The sequence below is a fragment of the Nakaseomyces glabratus genome, chromosome G (assembly GCF_010111755.1).
Source record: "Nakaseomyces glabratus chromosome G, complete sequence".
NCBI classification, from domain to species: Eukaryota; Fungi; Ascomycota; class Saccharomycetes; order Saccharomycetales; family Saccharomycetaceae; genus Nakaseomyces; species Nakaseomyces glabratus.
The window spans coordinates 282,433-295,396 of NC_088957.1; the positions used below are offsets into that span (position 1 = coordinate 282,433).

Below are 12,964 nucleotides of genomic sequence, written 5' to 3' on the forward strand. Positions count from 1 at the left end.
ATCAACATCCCCCCCCTATTGTATAAGGTAGTGTAAATCGTGGGTCGGATACTTCGGCGTTAATATTCATTATTGTGTATTTCTATATTTTATTTATTTTATTTATTTTACTATTCTATTATAAAAATTTGTTGTTCATGGAGTCTTAGTTTTTGGCATTGATGGATGCTGTCAACTTGGCCTGTTTCTTCAAGTTCTCAGGGCCGTCCATGGTTGGTAGCATCACTTCGATCATTCTCAGCTTGTCGTTCTTGTTGAACTGCTTGTCGTTGACCATGTCGTTCCATTCACCGTACGTAGCAACGCGCTTGTTCTCGTAGTTCTTGGCGCCGAACGCTGGGAGGATCAGGGAGTGGTCCCAGGACTGGATGTCGTTGTAGCCCTGCGTCTCACCGTGGATCAGTCTCTCGATGGTGTAGCCGTTGTTGTTCAACACGAAGATGTATGGTGTTAGGCCCCATCTGGCAGCGGTGGACAGTTCCTGCACGGTCAATTGCAACGAACCGTCACCGATGAACAGGATGACTCTCTTCTTGGGGTCGATCTCCTGGGCGGCGAACGCAGCACCCACAGTGGAGCCCAGTGCATAGCCGATCGAACCCCATAGCACCTGAGAGATACCAACGGTGTTTCTAGGGAACTTAGACTCTACAATACCGAAACCAGAAGTACCTGTCTCGGTGACCACAACATCGCCCTCTTGCAGGAACTTGCCGACATGCTTCCACATCCACTCTTGCTTGATGGCGTCCTTGCCGTTCAGCGTGGTCGATGGCTCCTTTTGCCTTGGAACAACCCTGTTATCGGTTCTGCCCTTCACCACAGCTGGAAGCTCCTCAAGCAACTTCTCCAGGACAAACTTCATCTGCACGCCAGGGAAGGTGGCGTTTCTGATCTTCATGTGGTCAGAGTGGAACTCGATGACGTTTCTAGTGTTCAGGGAGTACGAGAACGAACCAGTGTTGAAGTCGGATAGCAGCGCACCAACTGAGAGCACCAGGTCGGACTCCTCGACAAATGTCTTCACCTCGGGGTCGCTCAAGTTACCAACGTAGACACCACCGAATCTTGGTGTGTCCTCATCAATGGAGCCCTTTCCCATTGGCGTAGTGAAAGATGGGAACTGGGTCACCTCGATCAATCTCTTGGTCTCCTTCTTCACGTCGTGTCTCGAGGTGCAGGCATCAGCTAAGATAATTGGGCGCTTAGAGGCCTTGATCATAGTGATGATCTCATCTAGCACCTCACGCTCGGCATCTGGCAGATTAGGTCTTAGCGCTAGGTCGATTGGCGTATCTAGCAGCTTGGAAGACACCTTGGAGTCAAACATGTTGGCTGGGATACCCAAGTACACAGGTCTCTGGGTCAAGTAACACACTCTGATACATCTGTCAATCTCAGCTGGAGCAGTCTGAGGATCAGACACAATGAATGTTGTCTCAGAGATAACAGATGACATCCTGTGGAATGCGTCAAAGTCACCGTTACCCAAAGTATGGTGCAGCAATAGTTGCTTGGCTCTAGAGACAGTGGATGGAACACCAACCACATGTAAGACACCGACGTGTTCAGCGTAGGAGCCCGCAATACCATTCAAGGCTGAAAGTTCACCAACACCGAATGTGGTCAGTAGACAAGCCATGCCCTTCAAACGGGCGTAACCGTCAGCGGCATAGGCAGCGTTCAACTCATTGGCGTTACCGGCCCATCTCAAGCCTTCAACTTCGTAGATCTTGTCCAACAAAGTCAAGTTGAAATCACCTGGCAAACCGAAAATGGTGTCAATGTGGATCTGGTGCAGTCTTTCGAACAAGTAGCGGCCTAATGTAATTTCTGTCATAGTTATTTTTAGTTTTGATAAAAGTTTTTTTTTGTTTGGTGTAGTATTAATTGATTTGAAATCTATCAATTGTATTCTGGTTTTCTATTGTTTGATATAAAATATCCAAAACAGAAATTATCCAGAATAATACAAACTGGCTCTGCTTATATACCTTTTTTTGCATTACCAATTCCAATTGATGTGAAACAATTTGAACTTAAACCGGTCAATACTATGTAAGCAAAAATGAATAATGCATAGTATTATTCCTAATTATGAAATTATGAATGGAATACAACTACAATTCACACCCATGCACTCGTTTACACCTTGTAAGCTTCGCACTACACCTAGATATTGACAAAAAAAATATACTTACATTATGCAAAAATGGGTAGTTGGATAGCGAAAATATGAAAAACCTCACTACTTACACATGCTTAGTAACCAAGAAGTTAGTAACTATGTTTTGGTATCTAGCAATAGAAACAGCAATGGTGCCATTGCAAAGGCAACCTGTTTGCCGACTATCAAAAGTAATATCATAGAATAGTTTGGGAGGTGCCAAACAGCATATTCTGTTACTGATTTTAAAGGATGGGTGCTCTGCAAAGGGCTGAAAGCAGTTTAGTCATCGTAAGCAAGAAAGTGGGGGATTGGGGGAGGCAGTAATAAAGGGCATGAAACCGATTTCGGTTGGCATTGACTTGTATCGTGCCACCTGGGTGCTTCCCCCTTTCATAGTAATTTACGTGCTAAGTTCAAGACCAGTTTAAAAACGCCATTATGGTATAGTTATGCAATTCATAATGGTTGAGAGTGAAAAAAAAAAGAAATACTGCATACAACTATTCTTAAAAAAGCCTTCTCTCGAGACAATGCCAGGTATTTCATGAATGGCAAGGGGGGTTACATAAAGCTGTTGAGTTTTCTCAGAAAAGTTCGCACAGCTCCTACTGAAATACGTCATTTTGGATCTAAATATAAAAGTCGTGAAAACCAAACGGAAAAAAACAGCGCAGATAAGCATTCTCGCAGACAATGCATACTCTTCTGTGTGCCCTCACCTAGACTGAATCCAATTCAAATACCAAGAGTGGGAGGGTGTGCATAATATTATTCACACCACTTGCAAACGAGTCCTATTTTAGTTTAACACTAGTGCTCAGAATTGCATTTCGCTTTTTATTAGATATGGGCTGTTACAGATTTACGCTTCTCTGTTCACATAGTGGGACTGCCACTATTATATCCTTAACTTCTCAGAATATGCAGCAATGCCCTAGTCACCATTGCTTTTGCCGACTATCAAAACACAACAACTCAAACAAGGGTCTCAAGGGAGTGAAGTGCAGTGAGTGTACAGGGAGCTAGCTCATCCTTATATTTTACACTTGTTTGAAATGGGATCAATCTGCTATCACCGATCTTCAAGCCCAAATACTCAAATGACCAATATATCTTGTCGGCCTTTGTAGCAGATACGTGTCACGATATATATTATCTTTCACGACATACAAGGAAAATTGACAAACAATGCCATCCCGTTAAGAATCTCCGCAGGGAGACTAATATTTGATGAGAAAAACTAAACGTTGCTACGAATGTCTCTGTGATGAGTCTAATTCCTTACTAAAAATTCCAGATGCTCTCTATTCTTTCTCTCAATAACACAAACATATACTGGAAAATGCTTGGTCAGATACTTCAAGCGAGTATTTGGAATAGTGTTGCCAAGTCGTGACCGTATTACATAAATATTTTCTGGAATAGTTTACCAGCAGCGGCTACAGACTATTACAAGTTCGCTTTTTTGGCATTAGAAGAAAGATTAGGACTGCGAAACTGTTATTATGAAATGGTAAGCCAAAGGACTAAGAGAAACCCTGATGTGGAAGTTCTCTCGTTTGCTAGAAACCATAGGTTCAAGGATACATTGGCCTTGTTTCTTGTCTTTCTAAGTTTTAACCATGTTATGCTGTTTTTACTTTTGGTTGTGTTCATCGTTGCGACTAGGTTTAAAAATGCGCTGGCCAACAGCTTCATATTGTTCTTCCTCTCCAAGAAGCCATCGCCTGATATACAAGTAGTTAGCAACTCGGCAAAGAATAAGAAAAGATATGTTACACCTCCAACGTTATACAAACTATTGGCCATGAAAAATATCCCCTTCATTGGCACTCTGCATGATAATTCCATTTTAAGACCTGTACCTTTGATAGTCATTGAATACCTGTTTGTAACAATATTGAGGATATATGGTGGTAATTATTTCACTGACCCAATAGAATATTTTGCCATTGGTATAGTCGCATCTTTTCTAATAAATGACCCAAACACATGTCTCACGCATGCAATGATATGTTCTGTGCTGTACTCACTGTCAAAACATTTTTTTTATAGCGTGTTACCTCTGGTATTTGGCAAGGGAATCATGGGCTTTATTTTATCATTTAAATCTTCTGGGCATCGTGGGCAACTGATAAGACAATACTTGCTTCGCAATTCCGCCATCTTACGACTCTTTGACAATTTATGTGGAAAGGTTAACTCAACCGACTCGTCCCTTTCATTGTACATAGATGAAATTTGCTTCTACCTTTCATTTCATATAATATTTTACCTGATTGGTAGGAGATATTTTATGCCAGTGCCTATCCCAGAATCTGATTTACCCTCATCATTGAGAACATCAACAGATACACGTTTACCATCATCTGGAAACCAAAAGACCCAGTCAAGTTCGACGCACAAGAATAACACATCTGAAACACGTAATAATACACAAGTGAGAAACCGTTCCAATAGTCATGCTAAACATGGAAGGAATGTGTCGATGAGTACGAACAGGACTCAGCATCAAAGTACTGCTATCAACGGCCACTCTCATGCAAGTAATCTACCCACCACACAAGCAAATGTATCCGATACGAAATCGATCAATGCTTCCGACTCTTATATCATAAATGCAATCTCTAATAACTTGAGAACTTTAAGACAAACACCATTCTTCTCAAATTTAGTCTCCAAATATAATGTCTTTGAGCCTGATATCGTCTCTCCAGAGAGAAGTAATAGTCTTGCTATGCCTACAAATGTTGACTATAAGGACGTGAAGAAAAATGAATCTAACTCAGCCAGCAATTTGGAAGGGCTCAGAAATGAGTTCTACCAACTCAAAGTGGACTTTTCTCAGACAACAGATGAAAGAAATCTGGACACTGATATAACTCCTACCAGCAATATTGAAAATTTCATCAGACAGCTGTTTGAGAAGAAAAAGAGTTATATCATTCCACCATTATGGTCCATGTTTCTCACTGTGAAGACAGCAAATTTGGAGAGGAAATATTTGGAGAAGAAATCTGAAGATGTTTTAACGCCTATCAGTTCGAGGGATACTGATAATGATGCCAAGGAATCAAATGACATAGACATGTTAGACATTGATACAAAGCTAGCGATTGCTGAATTGTCGGATAATGGGATCAAAAAGAGTGTTTTTGATGAAGGCACTGGACAAGAAAATCTTGCTATGATAATTCAAAGCTCTTCAGATGATTATAATCAGCTCAATCTCGTTTCGATGAAAGATAATATTTTTAATAGGCAAGAAAATGACTACAAAGTCTGCATTGCAAATATTGGTTGTAATTCAATCACGTTTCATATTGAGAATCTTTTTGAAGGTGAGTTGATTGTCTTAGTCAATGGTGTGATCTGGTCTGAAGTGTCTTGTAGTTTGATCATGGAGCATGAAGGTGAGGAACTTGCTGTTGTCAATGGTCTCGTTCCATCATGTTCCTATGATATCCAATTTGTAAATAGATTAAACCAGACACAGGACCATCTGATGTCAGATATCGTTGTTCGTACTGCAAGTGGCAACAGTGGTGACTTTAACGGCAATTTTGGTAGTGTAGATTTCACATTTCCTTCATATTATCATAGAAAGTTTCTGTCACCTTTGTTAACTTTGAAGCATTCAGTCTTGACGACTAATACAAATCTAGCCGAAGAACGGATGAAGTTGAAGAAATCTAAGAAGGAGATTAGTAAGAAGATTACTTCATTAAAACAAGAAATTGATCATTTCCGGTCAAAGATCGAGAACAATGCCACAAACGAGGAGAAGAACGCCTCTAAAGTTGAATCGTTAAAGATTGCTTTACAGCAGTCCAATAGCACGATTTTAGCGTGGGAGGAAGAATTGAAACAACTATCGGAGAAGCAGATTGAGGTTGAAGAAAAATATCTAATTCAAAAGGATCTACATCTGCGAAAGCAATTGGAGTTTAGCAAAGAGGAAGAGAAATTGAAGGCATTGGTCAAAGTCAAGAAAGAGAATGTTGAAAGATTACAAGAAGAAGTTCAGCAACTCACTGGGAAACTCGAAAAACTGAATGCAAGAAATTCTAAGGTCTCCAAAGAAGTTGAACAGCAAAATAAGGCCATAGACGACTTCATCAACCAACTGGCGAAAGCTATTGAGAAGAACAGACAGTCATGGGAACAACAGCAGTCCTTGAAATATAATGAGTATGAGCTAGTTGTGAAAGCATTACAACAAGATATTGCCCGGTTTGAAAGCGGGAACACAGACCAAAACCGATAAATATTTTTCTTGAACTATATAACATTTAATCAAGTAGCATTTTCTTTTTAAATCTGTATTGCATTTGTTCCATAAAAAGTCACGAAATGTTTCATCACAATCACAATCACAATCACATAGATATATACTTAACTGTAATAAAAAAAATGAGCAAGGTATAGCCCATGAACCATACGATAAAGCGTATGCACGTATATTATGATACAATCACGGTATGACATTGCAGTAATTTTGTAATCTAGTGAAGTTTGCCTCCTTAGCTTAGTGGTAGAGCGTTGCACTTGTAATGCAAAGGTCGCTAGTTCAATTCTGGCAGGTGGCAATTTCTCTCAACTTTTTTTTTATTCTTGTTGAGAGGTTTGTCACAACTCCCAGTCACCCCCAGCTAAAGATAGTACATTCTCCTCGTTGTATGCATGGAAGTAACCACAAAGCCCTCACAAGTTACCTCGGCTTCTCTACACATAGTACTTTTTTCAAGAGAAGAAACGATTAGATACAAGTCAATACTCCGTAATGAGAGTTCTGCTACTGCATTGCGACGTTGCAGTTTTTTTCGTTCTTGGATTCAACTGTCTTGGATCAAACTGTCTTGGATCAAACTGTCTTGGATCAAACTGAAAATTTTAAGAAGAAAAATTTTTGTTTTTTTTTTAAATTTTTTTCAAAAGAAATTTTTCACGCATCAGGCATCGCGCAAAGCAAAACGCACTGATTTCAACTTTTTCAACTTTTTCAGTTTTTTCAATTTTTTTTCACCGATGTGGGACTTTGCGTAACGAAAATTTGTATGAACAATCGATACCAATTGGGTTAGTGGTCCCTAACATTCCAAAATTTTTTCACTTTCTTTAGAAGCTCATCGATTTTCTTTACAATAGTGTATTTCTATAGTGTATTTGGGTTATACTGTTTTTTTTGACTTGGCTATATTTCTTCTGGTAGAACTGGGAAGAAAAAAATAAAAGACCAATCCTTTCACTAGCCCACCCCATAGGGTTATTATATATTAAACCACGTATACACTTCCTTGCTTTGGGAACTGTGTGATTGATAGAATACTAGAGTAAAGAAAGATAGACCGGATGTCTGGAGTGAAACGTAAAGGACCAGAAGTGGTTGAAGAAGAGCCGGTTCAAAAGAGGCAGGTTATAGAGAAGCACACGGATGGTAGCGATGATGAAGCTAGCGGTGATGAGCATGAGGTCAAGCGTACCAAAAGCGATACCACATCACAGAACATACAGATTGCTAGAGAGACCGCTGAGTTGTTCAAGTCGAATATATTCAAGCTACAGATAGATGAACTTCTAGCGCAGGTGAAACTGAACGACAAGCATATACTGAAGATGGAGAAAGTGTTACATAAATTTTACGATATGGTGCAACAGATCCCAGAGTGGAAGGATAAATCGTTATCCGATGTGGAGTCCTTTTTTGACAATAAGATTGTGGCCGTCCCATTTGCTGATCCAAAGCCATCGCTGGCTAACACCAACTATAAGTTCGGCTACTTGAAGCCAGGCGTCGATCTTATTGGATCTTTCGCTCTGAAAATGGGTATCTACCAACCTCAGGGTTCTAACGTTGATATATTGCTGACTATGCCTAAGGAACTGTTCGACAAGAAGGATTTTCTAAATTTCAGATGCTTGCACAAGAGGAGCGTCTACTTGGCATATTTCACTCATCACTTCTCCATATTACTGAAGAAGAATAAGCTAGACCACTTCATGTCAGTAAAATACTCATATCTAAACAACGATCCACTATTGCCAATCTTGACAGTTACATGCTCTAAGAACCCAGAGCACAGCTCGGACGAGTACAATTTCCATAAGACAAAATTCTCCATCAAGTTCATAATCGGATTCCCAGACGGTTTGTTCGATCCAAAAAAACTATTGCCAAATAAGAACTGCATCAGGTTAGCTGGCACACAGGATGTTAATGACCTTCCAGCAACACCATTGTACAACTTTGCGGTACAGTCCTCTACTACATTCTCTAGTTACTTGAAATTTCTTTATCATAATAAAAAACAGACAGCAGCATTTAGACAGGCTGCCATACTAGGTAAAATATGGCTTGAACAACGTGGATTCTCATCCAAAACTGCACACTCAGGAACATTAGGTGGCTTTGGTTCATTTGAATTTTCAATGTTGATGGCTGCCTTACTCCACGGTGGTGGTAACAATGCTAATAAAATATTATTACATGGTTTCTCCTCATATCAATTATTCCAAGGTACTATAAAATATTTGGCAACAATGGACCTATGTAATGACGGACATTTACAATTTTCTTCAGATATTTCCAGTGAAACTCACAAGCACTCCAAATATATAGAAGAGGGCTTCCAAACGCCGACCATTTTTGATAAAACCAGGAAAGTGAATATTCTAACCAAGATGACTACCAACTCATATTATATGCTAAAACAGTATGCCAATGAGACACTGGGCATGTTAAATAACGTGGTTCAGGATAAATTTTCGAGTGTCTTTTTGATAAACTTGAACAGAATACCAGAAATAAAATATGATAGCTGCATAGAAGTTAAATTACAACCTGATGATACTTTAATTTCCAAGTTTGGATCTGCTGAAAGGATTAAATTCATAACATTTGAGAATTACCTAACTAATAAGGTATCGACGGTCTTGAAATATGCGTTGGGTAAAAGGGTTAAATATATGGAAATAAAGCTAGAAGGAAAGCGGTCTGACTTCCCAATTACAAAACGGAAAGTTTACTCTCATTCAAGTGGATACAATTTTGAATATATTTTGATTCAATTGATTTTGGACACGGATGAAGCAGAAAAGTTGGTGATTAGAGGTCCAGAACATACATCTGAGTTGACACCTGAGGCCGCCATGTTTAAGAATTTTTGGGGGAAAAAATCCTCTCTCCGCAAATTCAAAAATGGAGAAATCTCACATTGTTGTGTTTGGCAATCTTCTTCTGAGGTCTCGGTTGTAACATCAATAGTTGACTATGTTATAAAGATGCATATCTCTGAAAGAGCCAATGTTAACAATGAGGGAACAAAACATCTACACAAGCAACTTCCTTTACCCAACCTGCCCTCGAGCTCTGCTACTTCTATTCAAAACCTGTCAAGCTTTTTCAATTTGAAGAAGTCTTTTGACGAGCTCTACAAAATACTATTTAAAATGGAACTGCCACTTTCCATTAAGTCCATTTTACCTGTTGGTTCGGCCTTTAGGTATACATCTTTGTGTCAACCTGTTCCATTTTCGTACTCTAACCCTGACTTTTTACAAGATGTTGTCTTAGAGTTCGAAACATCACCTAAATGGCCAGACGAAATAATTGCATTGGAAAAGGCTAAAACAGCGTTCCTGTTGAAAATTCACGATAAGCTAGTTGAAAATTACGCACCCGAATACAAATCTTACTTTTTGAGAGATGAGTCCATTCCATATAATTTAGATATTGCTACATTGAACATTTTAACTCCAGAAGGTTATGGTTTCAAATTTAGAGTATTGACTGAACGTGATGAAGTATTGTATCTAAGAGCAATTTCTAACGCCAGAAATGAGTTGAAGCCAGCTTTGGAGAAAACATTTTTAAAGTTCACCGCCAGATATCAAGCAAGCGTAAGACATACTAGAACAATTGAGAATCTCTCTCATGCATATCAATTATATTCTCCAGTTGTGAGACTATTCAAGAAGTGGTTAGATAAGCATTTACTTTTGAGCCATTTGGATGAGGAATTGGTAGAACTAATTGCTATGAAACCATTTGTTGATTATACTCCTTTCAACGTTCCGGGTTCTTTGCAGAATGGGTTCCTAAAGGTCTTAAGATTTATTAGTCAATGGAACTGGAAGGAAGATCCTTTAATTTTAGATTTCGTTAAGCCAGGTACAGAAAATGAGAATTCTGGTGATATCTCCAACGGTGAGTTAACAAGCTCCACTTTGAAGAAGTTATCCGAAAGACTAACGCTTCAACAGTACAAAGCAATACAATCAAATTTCGCGAATATCAGAAACAGCGATCCTAATGGTGTTCATCTACAATATTTTGTTGCTTCTAGAAATGATCCAAGTGGTATCCTTTACTCAAGTGGTATTCCATTACCTATTGCTACAAGATTAACTGCATTGGCAAAGATAGCCACTAATATCATTTCTACACATGGATTCAATAACCAGACAATTGACCTACTCTTTACTCCAGGTCTAAAAGATTACGACTTTGTTGTTCAAATGAAGACACCAGTATCTTTGAAGATCAGCTCAGGTATTATTGAGCCATCTGAATTCAAGAATATTTCAAATGGTGCCTCAAGGTCTTTCCCAGATGATCTTGATGACATGAGCGAGAAGATGGATCCAACTCTTCAACTTGTCAAATACTTAAACATGAAGTATTCTAATAGTATTGTGTTCTCAAGTCATAAGTACGTTGGAGTTAATGGTGGAGAAAAGGGAGATGTCAACGTTATCACTGGTCTAATCAAACCTACTTTCAAGAAGGAAAATAAATTCAGAGTTGGTATGGATTGTAATGTCAAGCCTATTGATGAAGAAAAGGTAATTTTAAATAAGGAAGCTATTTTCCATGAAATCGCCGCATTCGGACACGAATTAATAACCGATTTTGAGGTCAATAATTGAGATGATCAGCTCCAATAGCAAAAATATAAGTACTTTATTGCCGCATTTTCTTTTCTAGCATTCTATAGCATTAATATTATATAATCAGTGATCAATGCTGATACTTACCAAAAGTGAATTAAATTTTAATTAAATAATTTCATATTTTGTTCTTCGAATGATACACGGACTCCCAATGAAATGAAAATTACTGCAATAGATGCCATGTGATGGATATATAACTAGAATTTCAACAAGATTATACTTTAGAGTGCAATAGGACAGTATTAGAAATCTAATAGACAGAAAGTAAATGTCTGATATTGAGAGTGAAGCCGATCTATTAGCTGATCTGGACAACGATTTTGAGGACAATGAGATATCAGATGGTGGCGATGAGTTAGAAGATAAAAGCATTGAGGACCTAGATGTTACAGAGGCATACGACTTTAAAAATCAGCACTATGAAGCCAATGACGAGGATCAAATTATAGTGGACAATTCTGCAAAGACTCTTAAAGATTTAGTGAAATATTTGGGTGCCAAGTCCAATGTTGATCATAAAGGGCTTCAAACAGAAATTGTTAATCTTGAAACGATCAAACATCTAATAGCTATCAGTAGTAATGAACCCGAGATAATAAAGACATTAAATGAAATACAGCAATACTGTAAAGTGATATCTGAAAAGTGCTATTTCGAACTAACAGAAATATATGAAGATAAGTTTTCTGAACTCAAGTCGATACTTAGACTACCTCACCAATATGCGCAATGCATATCTCTTCTCGAGCAAGGCTTAGAATTGGAGCAGGTTGTGCTGAGGTTTGAAGAACTATGTTCAACAAGTCGAGAGCTCATAATGGTTTTAAATATGTCTCTCCGTGCTGACTACAAAGGAAACTATAAACTCACAGATACGAATAAAAAATCTCTTCATAAGCTCACCTCAATAATATTTGAGGCTCACGACATAATAAGATTTGTATCTGTTGAAATTGCCAATAGAATTGGTGAAATTGCACCTAATTTATGTGCTCTACTGGGTACAAACACTGCATCTCTATTAGTTTCGCATACTGGTGGTCTTTTACAACTCAGTAAAATTCCAAGTTGTAACATTGCTAATATTGGCAAGAAAAATACGAAAGACCATAATATCTTGAATTTCTCAAATCCAGGTGGCTATATATTTCAAAATGAGCTCGTTCAAAACCAACCTATTGAGAACCACAAACAAATGATGAGGATGCTGTCATCTAAAGTCTCACTGGCGGCTCGTGTTGATGCTGGACTCAAGACTGGTGATAAGAACAATAAATTAGGAAAGCAGTGGAGAGTGGAGATTGAAGAAAAGATAAAGAAGATAAGAGCACCACCTAATATATCTGATGTGAAAGCACTACCGATCCCAGAGGATAAACCCAAAAAGAAACGTGCTGGTCGAAAATTCAGAAAATACAAAGAGCAGTTTAAACTCTCAGGTACAAGACAATTGCAAAACAGAATGGTATTTGGCAAACAGGAAGCTACGATATATGATACTTTTGGAGATGAAGTAGGTCTAGGGATGACCTCACAAAGAAAAAATGGACTGGCAATCTCTACAACAGGCTCAAGTTTTGGTGTGAAGAAACCTCAATACATTCAAAAGAAATTGAAGGACTCGAAAAGATCAACTCAAGAATACATCGACGCTCTAGCTGATAGAATAGACGAGCATGCGAATCTCATTAAACCAAACGGCAGTTAATAGACAATATTCGTACCAATCCTGAACATGACGTCCTGCTTTGATTCCGAACTATTTTTTTATTTAGCATCATACATATTTTTAATCTTATAGACAATATCTTCGGCATAATAGATCAATTCTTTGAACAGAGT

General features: G+C 38.5%; 4 protein-coding genes and 1 non-coding gene across 5 annotated transcripts; 4 read left to right on the forward strand and 1 right to left on the reverse strand.

The window, feature by feature from the left end:
• Positions 1–145: 145 nt before the first annotated feature.
• PDC6 (indolepyruvate decarboxylase 6) lies at positions 146–1,840 on the reverse strand (the record flags this gene model as incomplete). The annotated part of the gene is made up of 1 exon (XM_446491.1): positions 146–1,840. The coding sequence occupies one exon, from the start codon at positions 1,838–1,840 to the stop codon at positions 146–148; it is 1,695 nt and encodes a 564-aa protein (XP_446491.1).
• A 1,840-nt stretch (positions 1,841–3,680) lies between these two features.
• Positions 3,681–6,437, forward strand: NNF2 (Nnf2p; the record flags this gene model as incomplete). The annotated part of the gene is made up of 1 exon (XM_446492.1): positions 3,681–6,437. The coding sequence occupies one exon, from the start codon at positions 3,681–3,683 to the stop codon at positions 6,435–6,437; it is 2,757 nt and encodes a 918-aa protein (XP_446492.1).
• A 250-nt stretch (positions 6,438–6,687) lies between these two features.
• Positions 6,688–6,759, forward strand: tT(UGU)2. Its single transcript has one exon. It is a non-coding gene; the product is annotated as a tRNA-Thr (tRNA).
• A 763-nt stretch (positions 6,760–7,522) lies between these two features.
• On the forward strand, positions 7,523–11,098 carry UTP22 (rRNA-processing protein UTP22; the record flags this gene model as incomplete). The annotated part of the gene is made up of 1 exon (XM_446493.1): positions 7,523–11,098. The coding sequence occupies one exon, from the start codon at positions 7,523–7,525 to the stop codon at positions 11,096–11,098; it is 3,576 nt and encodes a 1,191-aa protein (XP_446493.1).
• A 292-nt stretch (positions 11,099–11,390) lies between these two features.
• PRP31 (U4/U6-U5 snRNP complex subunit PRP31) lies at positions 11,391–12,830 on the forward strand (the record flags this gene model as incomplete). The annotated part of the gene is made up of 1 exon (XM_446494.1): positions 11,391–12,830. The coding sequence occupies one exon, from the start codon at positions 11,391–11,393 to the stop codon at positions 12,828–12,830; it is 1,440 nt and encodes a 479-aa protein (XP_446494.1).
• Between the last annotated feature and the right edge of the window lie 134 nt (positions 12,831–12,964).